The 20,363-nt window shown below is 35.9% G+C and overlaps 2 protein-coding genes across 3 annotated transcripts in view; one reads left to right on the top strand and one right to left on the bottom strand.

Moving 5' to 3' along the window:
* Positions 1-20,363, top strand: part of LOC127855600 (zinc finger protein zfp-1-like) — a 317,716-nt gene that overhangs the window by 57,422 nt on the left and 239,931 nt on the right. Inside the window, exons 11-19 of one of the 2 annotated variants that reach the window (XM_052391344.1) lie at positions 956-1,180; positions 1,894-1,967; positions 3,375-3,437; positions 4,216-4,318; positions 5,154-5,242; positions 7,278-7,430; positions 8,050-8,150; positions 8,700-8,798; positions 11,109-11,233. In XM_052391344.1, coding sequence (XP_052247304.1) covers positions 956-1,180; positions 1,894-1,967; positions 3,375-3,437; positions 4,216-4,318; positions 5,154-5,242; positions 7,278-7,430; positions 8,050-8,150; positions 8,700-8,798; positions 11,109-11,177 — 976 coding nt within the window. In that variant the 3' untranslated portion in view covers positions 11,178-11,233. Of the gene's footprint in view, positions 1-955; positions 1,181-1,893; positions 1,968-3,374; positions 3,438-4,215; positions 4,319-5,153; positions 5,243-7,277; positions 7,431-8,049; positions 8,151-8,699; positions 8,799-11,059; positions 11,234-20,363 lie in introns of those variants that run through there. The other variant, XM_052391345.1, reaches the window with a different exon arrangement.
* Positions 1-20,363, bottom strand: part of LOC127855604 (uncharacterized) — a 380,241-nt gene that overhangs the window by 199,368 nt on the left and 160,510 nt on the right. The gene's annotated exons all lie outside the window — the stretch shown is intronic.

Below are 20,363 nucleotides of genomic sequence, written 5' to 3'. Positions count from 1 at the left end.
GTCCCTTGACATATTGCTTTCATATTTTGCATACTTGTTTACCAACATGATCCCAACCTATAAACAAGAGCAGACAACTCTAGCAAGCATTTTGTCATAATTATGGCCCCTTCTCCACTTAGAATATGCAGCAAATGTTTAAGTTTTCGTACTACCACATTTATTTTCACTGTCCCTTGACATATTGCTTTTATATTTTGCATACTTGTTAACCAACATCACCCCAACCTCTAAACAAGAGCAGACAACTCTATCAAGCATTTTGTCATAATTATTGCCCCTTTTATACTTAGAATATGCATATTATTGATCAATCTATGTTAAAGTTTGCTTACTACCCCAAATATTTCCTATATATTGCTTTTATATGTTGCATACTTGTTTACCAACATGACCCAAACCTATAAACAAGAGCAGACCACTGTATCAAGCATTTTGACATAATTATGGCCCCTTTTACACTTAGATAATTGAACATTTTGCTTAAATTGCCATAACTTCTTTATTTATGATCATATTTTATTATTACTTTGACAAAACAACACTTACCTGAATACTACAATGGATTTCACGCAAACAATACCCCATGCCCCTACCCAGAATCCCTCCCCCTCCATTTTTTTTTAAACATCATCTAATAAATTACCACACCCCAGATTATACCCCCCTCTCACCCCCCCCTCTCACCCCACTACCCCCCCCACACCCCCCTACCCCACCCACCCCCCTAAAAAGTTTTTTTTTAAACATCATCTTATAAATTACCACACCCCACATTATACCCCCTCCCCCCACCCCCCACCCACAATTTTTTTTTTTTTGTTTTTTGAAAGATCGTCTAATAAATTATTGAATATGAACAATTTCCCCTTGATGGCTAACGTTATACTGTCAGTCAAGCACTCGAATAGTCACACGCTGTCCTCTGACAGCTCTTATTAATTTGTGATGTCAGGTCCATTGAAAAGGAGAGGAAGGCTGTATTGAGGAACAAGACCACTAAACAGAGGACTCTAAGGAAGACCTCAGTGTCTACCAATGAGGAGGGGGAAGGGGTGTCTCCACCTGTCTCCAAACGCTCGCGGAAAAAGTCTGGAGCTGCACAGGCTACAGCGACGACAGTGGCCGTTACAGCGACAGCAACAGTAACAACGGCAGCCTCTAGCAGTACGACATTGGGGTAATGTTAAACTGACTTAATCACAGTTTTGCAAAATGGCAATTGAAAAATAAAGAAATATCTGCATGATGCATATGAAATCAGAATAACAGTGTTTTTTTTCACCATTTTTGAAATGTGGCTGGGTCCCTTCGTATTTGGAAAAATTGTATTGTTGTGACTAAAATTGTGAAATCAGTGTTTTTGTTTTTTGGCGAACAAATACTTTAAAATTGAGACTGAAAGTGATTTCAAAATTACATTTACTATGGTTCAACTTATAGAACGTGATGGGACATAAACTTAATGTTAAAGACTTATTAAAAAACAAATCTTTTATTGGAAACCTTCAATTTGGAATATTTAAGTCACATTGGGGAAAAATAGATACTTCCATTGTGTAAGGGTACCCTACCAGACCCTAATGGGAACAAAAAAAAACACTGATTGACATTCCTGACTTAGAAATTGTTTGAAATATCCGTTTGTTATGAATAATCGTCAATCAAAATCGGAGAAAGAATAACTTGTTTTACGGCTTTTCATAGATAATTTTGTAAGAACGTGTATTACCAGCATGGTATTGAATTTTGAACTACCCCAGAAATTAAAAAGTATATTAGGTAGAGAGTTAACGTTTGCTTTGAGAGGTCCCTGGTTCAAGCTTATCAAAAGTGCAGCAGTTCTCAATCTTGCACTCGACTTATAAATGAATAAAAACGTCTTGTTTTCAGGCCTCAGAATTTCAACGTTTTTGGTGGGGAACCTCGTTTTCTTAACCCGATTTCAAGACCACCAGTTACACATAGTATGTATGAGACTTTGGTTATGTTACTGGCGTTTCAATATCTATATACTTAACCCATTTATAAGAAAATTTGAAATAGAAAATACTTAATTTTGTGCTAAGCCATTTTCGTAAGTTGTTTCCTGCACTGTCTCCTGTTTAAAATATACGACAGAATGCCGGGTGCACATGTTGATTTCTGTTAACGTTTATTTCAGTAGAAAAAGCATGTGGAGTGGATTGTTACATATGATTTTTGATTTTCTTTTTGGGGGGGGGGCATGGATTTGGGAAAATGCGCAAAATTGGAAATTGGAAAGACACGCAGGATATGGCAAAATAGCCCTTAATACCCATATTGGTGTATTTGTATGTTTTGGCAAATCCGAAGATTGTTGGTTTAATTCCCTGCCCGACCTTATGACTTGTGTGGGGTTTGGCTATGAAATGATTTCTACATCCATTCTCACTCTTTGTCTGAATCAAGGACAGTTGTCTGTGATTATACCCCCATTACCAATGGTAATGGGGGCTATATAGGAGTCACTTTGTCGGTCGGTCTGTCTGTCAGCCTGTCTGTTGGTCTGTCCCGAAAGCTTGTCTGGGCCATAACTATGTTGTTCATTGTGAGATTTTGAAATCATTTGGCACATTTGTTCACCATCATTGGATGGTGTGTCGCGCGAAAGAATTATGTCGATATCTCAAAGGTCAAGGTCACACATTGAGTTCAAAGGTCAAAAATGGTCATAAATGAGCTTGTCCGGGCCATAACTTTGTCATTTATTGTGAGATTTTAAAATCATTAGGCACATTTGTTCACCATAATTGGACGGTGTGTCGCACGAAAGAATTACGTCAGTGTCTCCAAGGTCAAGGTCACACTTTGAGTTCAAAGGTCAAAAATGGCCATACATAAGCTTGTCTGGGCAATAGCTATGTCGTTCATTGTGAGATTTTAAAATCATTTGGCACATTTGTTCACCATCATTGGATGGTGTGTCGCGCGAAAGAATTACGTCAATATCTCACACTTTGTGTTCAAAGGTCAAAATGGCCATAAATGAGCTTTTCCGGGCCATAACTATGTTGTTCATTGTGAGATTTTTAAATCATTTGTTTACCATCATTGGACGGTGTGTCGCACGAAAGAATTATGTTGATATCTCCAAGGTTAAGGTCACACTTTGAGTTCAAAGGTAAAAAATGGCCATAAATGATAACGGCATAATAATTCTTAAAAATCCCCATAAATTAGCTTCTTGTTTTGTGAAGACAGCATGCAAAATAGTCTGTGTCAATGCGGCACGTGGGGGTATACTTCACTTCTGTCACAAAGCTCTTGTTTGTTTTGATGTGTTCTGTTATTAATAGTAAACCAACTTACACTAAAAGAGTGTATCACTTAGACAATGTGCATACTTCCAGGTGAAACTGCTCTCCGGTGTTCAAACCTACCAAGCATGGAAACAGGGCCCAGTTCTCTTGCTGGTAATTGTTAAATTGTTAATTGTTAGTTTGCTGTTTTAATGTCAATTAATGAATTATTGTATTGTTGAATCAAAGTGAAGTAACAACAAACACACAACATGTATAACACAAAAAAAGACAAAGTAAACTTGAAGTATTATATGTCATTCGTCCTTTTTTATTGCCATAATTTTCTATTTTCTTTTTTAAAATGAACTAAAGGAAAAGAAAAGCCGCAAAAATATTAAATGACATAATAAGAAACGAAATGATATTGTTCCAATTTAGTGAATTTACTGTGCTTATGTGCAATTGGATGGATTTACAGCTGAGTTTATCACAGCGTACGTAATTTCTTTAGTTTGATATCTAATTACTAGCCTGGGCAGTGCGCACAGGCTAATCAGGGATGACACTTTTTCTTAAACCTTTCAGTGCTCAAACCGAATTTTGAAGGCTTTTGCAAACAGTTTGGATCCAGATGAGACGCCACAGAATGTGGCGTCTCATCAGGATCCAAACTTTTTGCTATTCTGATAGTATTCGTTGAAAAAAATCAAACAAAATGCTAATTTTAGAAATTCAGCAGACAACATTTTTGCAGACAACAAATTTCCCAGCATGCAAAGAGTTAAACTGGATTTTCTTTAAGAAGAGTCTACATTTTTTTTTTAAATCAATAAATGCGGAAAGTGTTGTCCCTGATAAGCTTGTGTGGACTGCGCAGGCTAATCTGGGACGATATTTTACGCACATGCATTAATCCTCAAATTTGAATCTATGAGTCTTTCCTGTTCAGATTTTAAGGAGCGTTTTTCAAATGGACCTATGATGGGTCCCAGTCTTCCATTCTTTCCCAGTCGATTCCAGACATCCCAGGCTCCCATCAAAAAGGACGAAAGGTTAGAAATTATGTGAAATAATGATACGACAATGAGGATTCTTGTACATGTATGTTTTAATATATTCACAGTATGGAAGTAAATACACTAGTAAAAAAAAATAAAAATATGTCCTGTATGTCAGGAATTGAATTTGATTTTGGTTAGTGAAAAGTTTAACCCTATGTACTTTTTGTTGAATTGCATCTTTTTGAGACACTTTTGAATCCTTTTCCTGAGAATAACCAACATTTGGTGTCTCGTGAAAGTATATAGAGAATGCTCTCAATAGGGGTATTGAATCCGGGACCTGATTGCTAGCCTTTAAACATCCCTTATGAATCATGACCGTGACCTCTTTGAAGAGCGTCTGGAACTAAATGGTCCTTGTTCTGGGAAAACTGGGCTTAATGCATGTGCATTAAGTGTCATCCCAGATTAGCCTGTGCAGTCTCTGTTAGAAGAGACTTCCTTTCAAAAAAAAAAATCCATAAAAGCGGAGATTGTCAACCCCGATAAGCCTGTACAGACTTGGCAAGTTTATCTGGGACAGCACTTTAGGCATGTGCTTCCAGCCCAGTTTTGCCAGAGGTTTATCTGGGACAGCACTTTAGGCATGTGCATCCAGCCCAGTTTTGCCCGCAGGTTTATCTGGGACAGCACTTTAGGCATGTGCATCCAGCCCAGTTTTGCCAGAGGTTTATCTGGGACAGCACTTTAGGCATGTGCATCCAGCCCAGTTTTGCCTCCAGGTTTATCTGGGACAGCACTTTAGGCATGTGCATCCAGCCCAGTTTTGCCAGGGCAATGCTCAAATAAAAGTTATTTAATTTTTGTGTATGGCCCACTGTTTCAGTGAAACTCCAAGCAGTATGGAGGAGCTGCTAGAGAGACAGTGGGAGCAGGGCTCTCATTTTTTGATGGAACAGGGCCAGCACTTTGATAGTAAGAATTGACATCAGTATCTGATTATTGTGTATGTGTGAAATGTCTGTATGTGTGAAATGTCTGTATGCATGAAATGTATGTATGTGTGGAATGTCTGTATGTGTGAAATGTGTGTATGTGTCTGTATGTGTGAAATGTGTCTGTATGTGTGAAATGTGTGTGTGAAATGTGTGTATATATCTGAAATGTGTGAATGTGTCTGTATCTATCAAATGTGTGTATGCATCTGGGAAATGTGTGTATGTGTCTGTATCTGTGAAATGAGTGTATGTGTCTGTATCTGTGAAATGTGTGTATGTGTCTGTATCTGTGAAATGTGTGTATGTGTCTGTATCTGTGAAAAGTGTGTATGTGTATGTATGTGTGAAATGAGTGTATGTGTATGTATGTATGAAATGTGTGTATGTGTCTGTATCTGTGAAATGTGTGTATGTGTATGTATGTGTGAAATGTGTGTATGTGTCTGTATCTGTGAAATGTGTGTATGTGTCTGTATGTATGAAATGTGTGTATGTGTCTGTATCTGTAAAAAGTGTGTATGTGTATGTATGTGTGAAATGTGTGTATGTGTCTGTATCTGTGAAATGTGTGTATGTGTATGTATGTGTGAAATGTGTGTATGTGTCTGTATCTGTGAAATGTGTGTATGTGTCTGTATGTATGAAATGTGTGTATGTGTCTGTATCTGTAAAAAGTGTGTATGTGTATGTATGTGTGAAATGTGTGTATGTGTCTGTATCTGTAAAAAGTGTGTATGTGTCTGATAATGTGTGTATGTGTATGTATGTGTGAAATGTGTGTATGTGTATGTATCTGTGAAATGTGTGTATGTGTCTGTATGTATGAAATGTGTGTATGTGTCTGTATCTGTAAAAAGTGTGTATGTGTCTGATAATGTGTGTATGTGTCTGTATATGTGAAATGTGTGTATGTGTCTGTATCTGTAAAAAGTGTGTATGTATCTGATAATGTGTGTATGTGTCTGTATATGTGAAATGTGTGTATGTGTCTGTATCTGTGAAATGTGTGTATGTGTCTGTATCTGTGAAATGTGTGTATGTGTCTGTATCTGTGAAATGTGTGTATGTGTATGTATCTGTGAAATGTGTGTATGTGTCTGTATGTATGAAATGTGTGTATGTGTCTGTATCTGTAAAAAGTGTGTATGTATCTGTAAAAAGTGTGTATGTGTCTGTTTGTGTGTATGTATCTGATAATGTGTGTATGTGTCTGTATCTGTGAAGTGTGTGTTTGTGTCTTTTGAATGTTATGCATGGATTTGTTATACCTCAATTATAGCAAATCCTGCAATATGAACAAAGAGTTCAAGGAATTGTATTAAATACTAACAAATAACCAGGTTAACAAACAAAACAATTAGTAACATATTGAGGTGAATTAAAGCTACAAAACAGAAAAAAAAACTGTTTATTGCATAGCATGCAATTCCATCTATATGTACTTGGAAGTATGCTCAACTTTAAACATAATTTTCCCATTGTTTTTAATGGCAAATATGGATTGCAAGTAAGGATAACATTGACTATTTCTTGAGAGAAAAAAAACAACAAATTTTTTGTTTAAGATCATAATATTTCTGTACGAAGCTAAAATATGACGAAATTTATATTCGCTTTATAATATATTTCTCCTTTGGCTTGAAATATTTTCATTGTGAATATTTTTTGTATTGGGAGTCCATATTACTAGTCAAAAGGCTTGTGTAATTCAATAGATTTCCTTACAAATTCTTTAAAGGGACTTGTACATGCATTAAGCCCCGCTTTGAGGTCGCAGTGGTGTAGCGGATATATTGTCCGCCTAGCAATCGGGAGGTCATGGTCCAATCCCGACTGGGAGCGTTCTTTAGATTTTTCCCATAGACATCAAGTACTGGTTCTTGACCCAGGAAACAGACTCGAGAATGTTTCAAATAAGCCTGAGGCTTTCTATCCAATCGAGCTAAAATAAGTAGGTTTAAACTAAGCCCCGCTTTTCAAGAGTGAGGCTCAAATAATTACCGCTTTTTCAGTTGCCTCTTTGTTAAGTTGCCTTTACAAGCTGAGGACGGAGAATCGTCGTCTGGAGGAACACTGTCGCAATCTGGTATCACGTCGTGATCACCTGCTGGCCGTCAATGCCCGCCTCACCCTGCCTTTGTCTTTAACTCAGCCTGCAAGTACAGGTAGGTTGTTGTAGCACAGGTGCTAACTAGCATTTATAAAAATACAATAAAAGTGACTATCCAGATTGTGAGATGTGTAAATGTGGTGTATGGCAGGTGAATGGGTCACATCAAGCAGGTGAAATATTTTTCAAATGTTGTTGAAACCAATCAAAATTCATTGCAAATGTAGTTGAAACTATTTATACTGGTAAGTACATGAAATTAAGTACATTTCAAATTTAGTTGCTTTTGAGACCAATTGGTACATACAAACACGTTTATTTCAATTTTAAGTTTATTTGAGACTATTAGGTGTTACAATCAAAGTTCATTTGAAATGTAGGTGTTTCAACCAGTATTTTTCAAATGTAGATGTTACAATCAAGGTACATTTCAAATGTAGGTGTAACAATCAAAGTACATTTCAAATGTAGATGTTACAATCAAGGTACATTTCAAATGTAGGTGTTACAATCAAAGTACATTTCAAATGTAGATGTTACAATCGTACATTTCAAATGTAGATGTTACAATCAAAGTACATTTCAAATGTAGGTGTTACAATCAGTGTACATTTTAAATGTTAGTGCTTTTGAGGCCAATAGACACCTACAATTAAAGTACATTACAAATGTAGGGACGGTTCAGATGACTCTTCCAAAGGAGGAGTCCACCCTAAAACGCATGGAGACCAGTACCATGTCAACTGAAGAGGGAAGCAGCCCGATAAATGTGGTGGTAAGGTTTAGTTTAAATCTGTTAATGTTTCCTTGATTGCATCGAAAGCCTTAGGCTTATTGGAACGCTCTCGAGTCCGTTGCCTGGATTGAACCAGTGCTTATTGTCTGTTTTGGAAGTTTTTTGGAGCGCTCCCACCGTAGGGATTAAATCTGTGACCTCCCTTTTGCTAGGCTGACACAATGTCCCATATATCACTGCAACCTAATAAATTAGTATGGTTCAATTAAACCTGGTATGGTTCTAGTACCCTTAGATGACGATTTGGAATATTTTAAGGTGACTGGCTCCAAAAAATGACGGATTTGATATAAAATTTTCTGCAGGGAAAATGATTTAGAAAAAAATGCATCTGGTTGACTGATTGAACAAATCTGAGTACATGTATTGATTTTATTTTTTTTAACAAATCAGTCATGGGTCTAAGTTTAGTTTCAAACACTTATGTTCAACATATGAATGGGTAAAGTTTAGTTCCATTCCTGAAACTGAATTGTTTGTAACTTAGGCAATAATAATACAAGTATTTGTATCTTATATTTTGTGTAGGATACAAGTGGGAGTGGGAATGCATGTGGGAACAGCCCTGTACCAGCAAGTAATGAACTGCTGAGACATCAGCTGTTCTATTCAACCCCTATGTCTCAGGTACGGTATTTCAAGCAGCTCAAGTGTATACAATGGTCTTAGTAATCTCTCACTACCTGTTGGCCATATTTGTCAAGGGCTTTCATTGGACGCCAAACAGTGGGTTTGCGTGCTCAGAATGTTTGTTTCACTCAATTTTGACACTCAATTTATAGACATGCATTCATCATTTTGACTCGCAAACATTGAGCCAAATGAACAGCATGGCCCTCAAAATTTGAATATAGCATAAATTTTAGCAAGTAGTCAAGCGACCAATGGCTATATTTTTTCAAGGAATGGCACAGCGCTTCAGCTCTGTTTACCATTACAGCTTATATGACTTAATTGGTATCTTAGGTGGTTAAATAAGCCTCTTAGAGGGTTGAATCAAAAGTTTAAGGTGACTATATTGGTTGTTTGAGGGCTAATTTAGTACTTCAGGGGGCTTAATAAGTCTCTCTGCAAGCTAAATTAATTATAATGTGGCTAAATAAATCTCTTAAATGGTTAAATTAGTCTTTTAGGTGGATAAGTTAGTCTCTAGGGCGTGGGGGGGGGGCTTAATTAGTCTTCTATGAGGGTTAAATTAATCTCTCAAGGGGCTTAAATAGTCCCTTTGGTGGCTAAATAGAACTCTTATGGGGTTAAATTAATCTCTCGGGGAGCTAAAATAGTCCCTTAGGAGGCAAAATTGATCTCTTATGAGGCTAAATTAGTCTCTTAGAGGGGCGAAGGTAGCATTAGGTTAAGCAAATACCTAGTCACTAAAGTATCCATTTGTCCAATCATTGGTACAAGGTTGATCCGAAATTATACGTTTCGTAAAACATCTATAATCTTTTCAACTGAGCTTTGATACTTGCATGAATGATGTCTTTTCACACTAATAACACACTGGCATCACCCTTACATACTTTGACCATGACTTTGAGCTACTTGTTAACGCATTCAGGAGGTCCCATTATTTGGTTCGTGTTCTGAGAAAACTGGGCATAATGCATGTGCGTAAAGTGTCGTCCCAGATTAGCCTGTGCAGTCCTAATAATGGAAGACATTTTCTGCTTTTATGACATTTTTCGTTTAAATGAAATCTCTTCTTAGCAAAAATGCAATTTAGGCGGAAAGTGTCGTCCCTGATTAGCCTGTGCGTACTGCACATGCTAATCTGGGACGACACTTTACGCACATGCATTAAGCCCAGTTTTCTCAAAACGCGACTCATTGGTTAACCCATAATGACACGTTTTATCTAACAGTAATAATACTGCCTTCAGAGCTTTGATACTTGCGTGGATGCGTTCAACTTATCCACATTATCTGACTTCTTTTTGACCTTGACATGGATTTACTTTTGGACATTCAGAAGTTAAAAAGAATTTATTAACTTCAATGAAACATCAATACCTCTTCCTTTATAGCTTTTATTGTCCCCTACTGGTGAAACTGGAGGGGACTTATGGTTTGCTCTCTGTCAGTCTGTCTGTCACACTTTTCTGGATCCTGCAATAACTTTAAAAGTTCTTCATATTTTTCATGAAACTTGAAACATGGATAGATGGCAATATGGAGATTATGCACGTCATAAATAAAATACTGACAATGGTGGAGTTTCACCGGTAGGGGACAATATTGCTTGGCAATCTCTTGTTCTAACATGGATGTAATCAGTAATCTATGAATGTTCATAGCCCACATCATCTTATTTTGGCCTTGACATCGACAAATATTGTTTACAAAGATTTATTGAAATTGGCCAATGCATCGATACTTACAAGGCTTTCACCAGGGGCATCAGCATTGATTGAGTGCAGATTCTTGTTTTATGCAGTCTTAACCCTTTACCAGTTAGATACATATTTTGATGCGTTTGTAGTCCTTTAGAAAGTTAAATTTAATTAAAGACATTTTTTACTAGATTCAAATTTTAAAGGCTTCATTTCCAACCCTAAGATACTGATGAGCAGCAAACAGCATAAAACCTGAAAAAGACTGCGAGTTATGCTGTTTGCACAAAGCCATTTTCACTTTGCTTTTAATTGGGAAACGGTAATGAAATTATTTTAGAGAACTTTTCATAGGAATAAAGCTAGTTTGATTTTTAGCATATTTTAGGGGGGGGGGGCATATTTGCTTTTACAATTTCTTTTTTTTTTTAAGTTTTCTTTAACAAGGAATGTAAGCCACCATGCAAATACCTACAAACAGATTTTTATCAAACATGCCCATACTATGATATCATCGCTGATATTAATAACACCCGCGTTTTCTTTCTGTTACAGATTTCAAAAGATGATAAAATTCATTCTTCGGCACAACTTTCTGTTACAGATTTCAAAAGATGATAAAATTCATTCTTCGGCACAACAATCAAATACTCCTTCTAAAGACAAAACTTGAAAGTGGGAATTTTAACACTGTACAGGGTAACTTATATCAGAGGAAGATACATCTTCAACAAGAAGGACATTCAAGCATTCCAGTCCTGTTCTGAAATGCATAGACGCAAACAACTTTCTAATGGAGAGTAAAAGGGGAACAGATCTTGTGCTTGTTACAGGTTTTAAGGAAGCCCCCACCCGTTTGAGAAATAAATTGGGATGAGGAAAAACTGAATTGATGGGCGTTTTGCCAGAATGACCTGTTTGCATTTTACTTTTATGATGAAAGTGCTACATGTTATAATGCATAATTATTATAAATGTAAATTATTTTACTTTTTTACATGTTTTTTTCCATTCATAAATAATTTTGTGCAAAACTGATAAGCACTCATTTTTTTCTTAACCTAGCAAGAAGTGCTCAGTCAAGATGAGCTATTTCGATCAGTCTATGTTTGTCATCATTTGTGATGCACTGAGCATTGTCAATGTTTAGTAGTTGCCAGTAGTTATTTAAAGACCATGTTTTTAGCTCAACTTGGCGCAACCTTCTCAGAATAGTTTAGTTCTTTCAGGTCTGAGGTAAACGCTTCAGGGCCCATGATCTTCTTGTTCATTATATTGATAAAACTTTGTCAGAAAGTGTTTCTTGACAAGTTTTAATCTGGGTCATGTGTATCTAATTACTGGGTCACGAGGTCAAATCTTAGAAAAAACCTTAACATCACTATAGAAGCAACTTTTTAGCTCACCTGAGCACAACGTGCTCATGGTGAGCTTTTGTGATTGCCTTTTGTCCGTCGTGCGTTGTGCGGCGTCAACATTTGCCTTGTTAACACTCTAGAGGCCACATTTATTGTCCAATCTTGATGAAATTTGGTCAGAAGAGTGGTCTCAATGATATCTTGGATGAGTTCGAAAATGGTTACGTTTGCTTGAAAGACATGGCTGCCAAGGGGCTGGGCATTTTTCCTTATATGGATATAATAAAACCTTGTTAACACTCTAGAGGCCACATTTATTACCGATCTTCATGAAACTTGGTCAGAAGATTCATCCCAATAATATCTTGGATGAGTTCAAAAATGATGCTGGTTGGTTGAAAAACATGGCCGCAAGGGGGCAGGGCATTTTTCCTTATATGGCAATAGAAAAACCTTGTTAACACTCTAGAGGCCACATTTATTGTCCAATCTTCATGAAATTTGGTCAGAAGATTGGTCTCAATGATGTCTTGGTTGAGTTCGAAAATGGTTACGTTTGCTTGAAAAACATGGCTGCCAAGGGGCTGGGCATTTTTCTTTATATGGCTTTAGTAAAATCTTGTTAACACTCTAGATACCACATTTATTGTCCGATCTTCATGAAACTTGGTCAGAAGATTCATCCCAATAATATCTTGGACGAGTTCAAAAATGATGCCAGTTGGTTGAAAAACATGGCCGCGGGGCATTTTTTCCTTATATGGCTATAGTAAAACCTTGTTAACACTCTAGAGGCCACATTTATTTTCTGATCTTCATGAAACTTTGTCAGAAGATTTGTTCCAATGATATCTTAGATGAGTTTGAAATTGGTTTCAGTTGCTTTAAAAACATGGCCACCAGGGGGCAGGGTGTTTTCCCTAATATGGATTAATATTGCTTTAGTTAAACCTTATTAACACTCTAGAGGCCACATTTATTGTCCGATCATCATGAAACTTGGTTAGAAGCTTTGTCCCAATGATATCTCTGACAAGTTTGAAAATGGTTCCAGTTGCTTGAAAAACATGGCAGTGTTTTTTTTTCATTAAAAATCGGGTCCGGTAACCGGACCCATTCCCAATGAAAAAAAGTATATATTTTTCCCAAATCGGAGCTAAAAATTCCCAATTGAACCGTAAAAAAAAAAAAAAATTTTTTTTTTTTTTAGAAAAATATTTTGTTCATCTCCCATCCATATAAGATCAACTGTAGTAAATATAATACTGGACACACTTGTATCCTCAATTTTGAAGCATTTGTTAGCAAAACAACAACAACACTAAGTTCCCAAATTTAGTCAAAACGCCGAGAATTTTCCCAATTCAAAGGGACCAGGCCCCATTCCCAAAATGGTGAAAAAAAACACTGCATGGCCACCAGGGGGTGGGGCATTTGTCATTATATGGCTTCATGAATCTTCATGAAACTTTGTCAGAATATTTGTTTAAATGATATCTTGGATTTGTATGAAAATGGTTCTGGTCTGTTGAAAAACGTGGCTGCCAGGGTGTTCACTAGTCATGAAAGTTGGTTAGAACATTTGTTCTAATGACATCTTGGGCTGCACAGAACAGATCAGTTCCTTTGAATCTCATGCCCTCTTGTTTATTCCTCAGTTTTAGCCAAAGATTGATTTATTAGATTGATTTTGAAATAATTTGCCACTAGTGTACAAATCATATGTCGACATCTAACACCTTAAAGGTCATATTTAGAGGCAAAAGGTCAAATTTGACCATTAAATAGAGTGAACATTCTTGTCTAAGCCATAACTTTGCCATATATGATTACATTTGCAAATACATTTGCACATATACTATCCACCATAAGACAACTTGTCGCTTTCTATGCATGTCTCACTACCTCAAAGGCAAAGGTCACACAAGGTGAAGGTCACACTCAGGAGTCAAAGGTCAAGTTGTTCCATAAAACAGCTTTTCTAGGCCTTAAATTTGTCCTTCATTATGCAATATATAATTAACATACAATAACTTAATACTACATGAGGAGACTGAGTGTCAAAGTTTATCACCCGACTCATTACCTAAAAGGTCAAGGTCAAGGACCATAAACAGCTTGTTTGTGACACAGTGGAAATTTGATAAAAGTGGAATGTGGGGGCACCTGTGCCCTATGAACACATGACTTAACAAGTTATGTAAGCTTTGTTGGAATAAATATGTTTCACTTCAAATATTTGGTGCAATATTGTATTCATTTAGGATTGTTTTTTCTCTACCTCAAAACAATACATGTATTTATACAATGTTAATTATGTTTGCTAAGTTAAGTTATTCCTGCTTTTTAGGAAAGTTTCCATGGTGAGCTTTTTTATCTGTTTTTGCTAGTTGTCTGTTTTGTGTCATCAACATTTACCTTGTGAATAGAGGTTTCATTTCTTGCTCAATCTTCATGAAAATTGGTCTGAATGTTTGTCCGAATTCTATTTAGTTCCAAACCGGTGTCACATGGGGTCAATAACTAGGTCACTATGCAAATTTAAGAATAGGCTTGTGAAAACTGTAGTTTTTGTCAAATCTTTTTGAAATGAATGCTCAGATCATTTGTTGAAATGATAACTGGACAGAGTTTAAAAATGGATGCGGTCTATGGAATAACATGACTGACTGAGTGGGACAGTTGTCCTTATATTGCCATAATTAAACCTTGATAAAAGCCTAGAATTTGTTAAAATCTAAGAAGTCACATTTTTGAAGTTAAACAATGATCATGCAATTTGCTGAGAACATTTTATCAAATGATTTTTCAGCTGAGATCAAAATTGGTTCTGGTCTGTTAAAAAACATGCCTGCCAGAGGGTGGGGTCTATTCCTTATATGCAGTGTTTCTCTTTTGCCAATATGTTTTGTGGCTGCCAAGTCCCTTCTTATTCAGGGGCAACATATATTCTGTTACCGGCCTTTATTAACCACCCGACTTGTCATAAATATTAAGCAATAAACTGTGTGAGAAGACCCTTATTTCAATAAGATGGGCTCATTTGTTAAAATAATCCTATAATGGATAAGTGTAAAGGGTCACTGCATTTTTCAAGCTTATCGATTCAATTAACAGGTTACAACTGATGACACTTTGGACAACGATTTGTTGATTATTATATTCTTTAAGGAATTTAGTTTACAAATAAGCTGCAGTTTCATGATGTAGAAAAGTTATTTTTCAATCCTGTGAAAACAGAATGCAGAAGGTTTGTAAAAATTATTGATAATAATAAAATGTTTTACTGATTTTAATTGCATTTTGTGATCATCTCACCTTTTAAGAGTTTATATGAATTTGAGTATAATAAATTATGGTTTACTCACCTTTTATTATGCCCCCGGATCGAATGATCGGGGTATATTGTTTTTGGCCTGTCTGTCTGTCATTCTGTATGTCTGTCATTCTGTCCCAAAACTTTAACCTAAAACTTTAACCTTGGTTAAAGTTTCGCGATAGCTTTTGCAATATTGAAGATAGCAACTTGAAACTTGGCATGCATGTGTATCTCATGGAGCTGCATATTTTGATTGGTGAAAGGTCAAGGTCATCCTTCAAGGTCAAAGGTTAAATATATGGCTTCAAAGCGGCGCAATAGGGGGCATTGTGTTTCTGACAAACACATCTGTTGTTTTTTAGCTCACTTGTCACGAAGTGACATGGTGAGCTTATGTGACTGTGTGATGTCTGTCGTCCGTTGTGTGTGCGTGCGTCTGTCCGTCAACAATTTGTTTGTGTAGACAGTAGAGGTCACAGTTTTCATCCAATATTTATGAAATTTGGTCAGAATGTTTATCTTGATGAAATCTGGGTTGGGATTGTATTTGGGTCATCTGGGGTCAAAAACTAAGTCACTATTTCAAAAACTAGGTCACTAGGTGAAATAATAGAAAAACCTTGTATAGACAATAGAGGTCGCAGTTTTCATCCAATCTTTATGAAATTTGGGTTGGGATTATATTTGGGTCATCTTGGGTCAAAAACTAGGTCACTAGGTCAAATAATAGAAAAACCTTGTGTAGACAATAGAGGTCACAGTTTTCATCCAATCTTTATGAAATTTGGTCAGAATGTTTGTCTTGATGAAATCTGATTGAGATTGTATTTGGGTCACCTGGGGTCAAAAACTAGGTCAATAGGTCAAATATTAGAAAAACCTTGTGTAGACATTAGAGGTCACAGTTTTCATCCAATCTTTATGAAATTTGGTCAGAATGTTTATCTTGATGAAAACTGGTTTGGGATTGTATTTGGTTAGTCAGGTGAGCGATTCAGGGCCATCATTGCCCTCTTGTTTAATGAATTTGAGTATGATAAAGTATGGTTTTACAAAACTTTGCTGTTGCAATTATAAAAATATGCAAAATATGCAAACTAAAGAATGTTGCAGCGGATTCATAAAACCAGAGAGTTTTCCATACAACATGGTCCTGTTTGAGTTTCATATGTGTAGGGACTGACAGATTTTTTAAGGTGTTTATCTAGTTCAACACTATTTATTTGTTAACAGTTTAAGACTGGAAGTTTTCATTGCTGGATGAATAAATGCTGCGAATAAGTGTGAATTTTTTGTTTTACAATAAAGTGAAACGAATATTGGACAAAAACATTGCATTATCACCCATATTACACCATTCAGGTGCTAAAATGTAAAATGTTCTAACACCATGGGTAAGGAACTCCTCCCCAAGCCTACATCAATGGGGCCCGACATGCCTTCACATTTTCACACGGGAAACATGCATAGATTGAAAACCGTTTCACCCGAGGGGACTTATGGTTCGCTCCGTCTGTCAGTCAGTCACACTTTTCTGGATCCTGCGATAACTTTAAAAGTTTTTAATATTTTTTCATGAAACTTGAAATATGGATAGATGGCAATATGGACATTATGCACGTCATTTCATTTTGTTCCTACGTAAAAAATTCTGGTTGCTATGTCAAAAAATAGACTAGAAATACTGCTGAAATGGTGGTTTTCTGGATCTTGCGATAACTTTTAAAGTTCTTAATATTTTTTCATGAAACTTAAAACATGGATAGATGGCAATATGGACATTATGCACGTCATTTCATTGTGTTTCTACGTCAATAATTCTTGTTGCTATGGCAACAACAACAATTCTGACAACTGTGGAATTTCTGACAATGGTGGAGCCGGTAGGGGACTATATTGCTTGGCACTAGTCTTGTTTATAATATTTCAAAACTTTTATGAAATTACTTAAATACAAATTATAGAAACTTGAACTATTAAGAACAAGAACATAATGAATGTGTTGTGTTGAAAGTTAAACTAATGTAGTGAGTTAATGAATTACAGTGCGAATAGTTATTTTACAAAAAAGTGAGTCTCGCTACATTTAATGGGGTCTTTTCACAGATTTTGGCATGTTTTGAAGTTTGTCATTAAATGCTGTATATTGATAAATGTAAACATTGGATCTAAAAAGCTCCAGTAGAGATTTGAAATGTGTCTTTGTGTGTTTATAGGGGAAACTTCCTCAGGCAAATATGTACTCGTCTTGGTCATTTCAACATTTAACAAAGCTTTAAATTTCATTGGAAAATATTATTTATAGGAATTCACTTTACCGCCGTTTGCAAAAGTTAAATAATTAGTAAATATTATTGATAGGATTTCACTTACAGATGTTTGCAAAATATTTAGTTAAAAAATAAAAGAAACACTAGGACTGAACAAAGCATTTTACGTTACAGTGATATTTTGCTTGACTTAATATATATATTTGACATGTTGTTTGTTTTGTAATTTTTTTAACTCTCTTAGTTCGTTCGTTTCATAGTGATGCATTTGTAAACTGCTTTATGAAATGGAGGTCAACGATCGCCAGAAGTGGTGAGTTTGGTTGGTGGTCAGCGTACAATAGGTGGGGGTTCCTCTGGATACTCCGGCTTCCCCCTTTTCTCAACACCATACAACACCAATATTTAAAATCGTTTTGTATTAATTAAATACGTGGAAATTGCGGCCATAATTCAACATTTGTCGCAACTTTATTGAATGAACTAAGTTAACCCTTTGCATGCTGGGAAATTTGGGAAGTCTGCTAAAATGTCTTCTGCTGAATTTCTAAAATTAGCATTTTCTTCGATTTTTTATAAGAATACTTTAAGATTAGCAAACAGTCTCGATCCAAACTGTTTACAAAGGCCTTTAAAATTCGATTCCAGCGCTGAAAGGGTTAATGTGATAGAGTGCTGGGACATATTCCGGGTCAACACCTGCTTCAGGCGCGGAAGGACCTCACAAACTTCGAAAAACACACACTGCCAGAAGTGGTTACCTGGCTGACCGTTGGCATAGCGCTTAAGCAAAGATGGCAGATTTAATTCTTGGCAAGGCCACACATAGATTTTGATTTTTCCTGAAATATTTTCCGAAAACCGTCCCGATGACGCTTAACAGAGAATACAATTGATATAACTTTATCAAATTGTTCAACTTTTTATGGTAAGAAACGATGTTTGCAATTTTGAGTGTCGTACGCCGAAAAGTTTCGGAGAACTAGTGTCGACGGGAAAAACAGACGACCACACAGGCGCCAATGTTGAATTCAGTATATTCCCATGCGAAGTTTTAATTACGCTGGAAACGAATTTAATGTTTAAGTTTCCAGTTATCGCGTTCGGGGGTTTCTTTGTTTCGGTAGTTTAAGAACGCTTTCGATGTTTTTCTATACGAAGTATAAAGAATTTAAACCTACATATGATATTTGACGTGATTCCTTTTTTTTATCTTATACATAGGCACACAGTGTTTGTTGTCGACGCTCATCGTGCTGATCAATCTCGCCAAGTTATTAGTAAATCCTTCGTGAAGAAAATTATGTTCCGATATAGAGAATACATGGTTGGTGCCGAGATAGAGAAAGTTTATCCGGTGAGGCTTAGAAAAAAGAAAATAGGGCGAGCTTTAGCTACAGTAATAGACATATACAAATGATTATAACAAGCACATGAAGATATGAGTAAGCGAGGTTACTCAACTATTAAATAATAATTACATAAGTAGTGTCTATAAGTTATTCACAACAGGAAATACACATTAGCCGTAATAATAATATTAAGAGGAGTACTCGTACTTATCAATACATAGTGCATTAATTTTAACGTGCATTTACTCTACAAACAAAACCTAACGAGATTAAAACAAGAAACTCACGCAAAATACTGATTATACAGCTAAAGCAAATAGTCGGCAGCATACGTAAATTGCACAACTTTTTAAATAATAATTACATAAGTAGTGTCTATAAGTAATTCACAACAGGAAATACACATTAGCCGTAATAATAATATTTAAGAGGAGTACTCGTACTTATCAATACATAGTGCATTAATTTTAACTTACATTTACTCTACAAACTATACCTAAAGAGAGAGTAAAACAAGAAACTCACGCAAAATACTGATTATACAGCTAAAGAAAATTGCATACATGTACATAGATGAAATACATTTAATTTAAGAGGAGTAATCCTACTTATTATTACTAATGCATTTTTCAAACATACATTAACTCAACAAAACAAACTAAGAATGTGTCAAAAAGAACTCACACAAGAATACTCAATATACAAGATTTCATTCAATACAAAATAAAAAAACAGCAGCAGTTTACATTGTTCAGCTATTTAAAGGGGGTAAAAATAAATTAAAAGGGCGCATACATGTTCGTTGATCTAACTTACAATGCGGCATGGACAAAAGCACATAGTTTTTTTTTAATACAGCTTCACTATCGGAAGACATTAATTCTATAATTGTTTGCATATTTGGTCTGTTTCTGTAATATGAAGGTATATATTTACATCTTAAATCTGTATATAAGTTGCATTCAATAACAAAATGATATTCGTCTTCTAGACGATTACAAACAGTACATGTCCTTTGCTCAGCAGGTGTAGGGTTGGGCTTAGACCATCTGCCACTTTCTATTCTCAATCTATGAGAGGATACTCGTAACCTATTAAGGCTAAATTATACTTTTTAATATTACATAATACTACACATGGTTGAAATTGAAAGGATGCTATATATTCCTATAAAAAAGAGCTCTACTAGAGTTTACCAGTCCGCCGTTCCAATTTTGGATAAAATTATCTGTAAGTCGTTGTTTAATAGCTCCAAGAAACACAGTATCGTGACCGACATCCTGGAAATACCAGGCATCGTAAAAGCCAAGTGTGCTTAACAAATCACGTAGTAGGGAACACCAACTTTTTTATTAGGGTATCTTTTGCAGTCATTCAACAATGCAAGGTAAACTTTTTTATTGAATTTATTACTATTAGTATGTAATAATTTAACCCAATATTTTATAATGTTATAATATCTACTTGTTTGACAGTTGAGACGCCCAAGTTCGCCGTATATAAAATCGTTTTGAGTACTTCTTTTATCACCCAGCAGACTTTTACAAAATTGCATATGAA

Source organism: Dreissena polymorpha, chromosome 13 (genome assembly GCF_020536995.1).
Source record: "Dreissena polymorpha isolate Duluth1 chromosome 13, UMN_Dpol_1.0, whole genome shotgun sequence".
Classification (NCBI taxonomy): domain Eukaryota; kingdom Metazoa; phylum Mollusca; class Bivalvia; order Myida; family Dreissenidae; genus Dreissena; species Dreissena polymorpha.
Note: the sequence above shows the minus strand (reverse complement) of the source record. Positions and strands in the feature narration are given on the sequence as shown.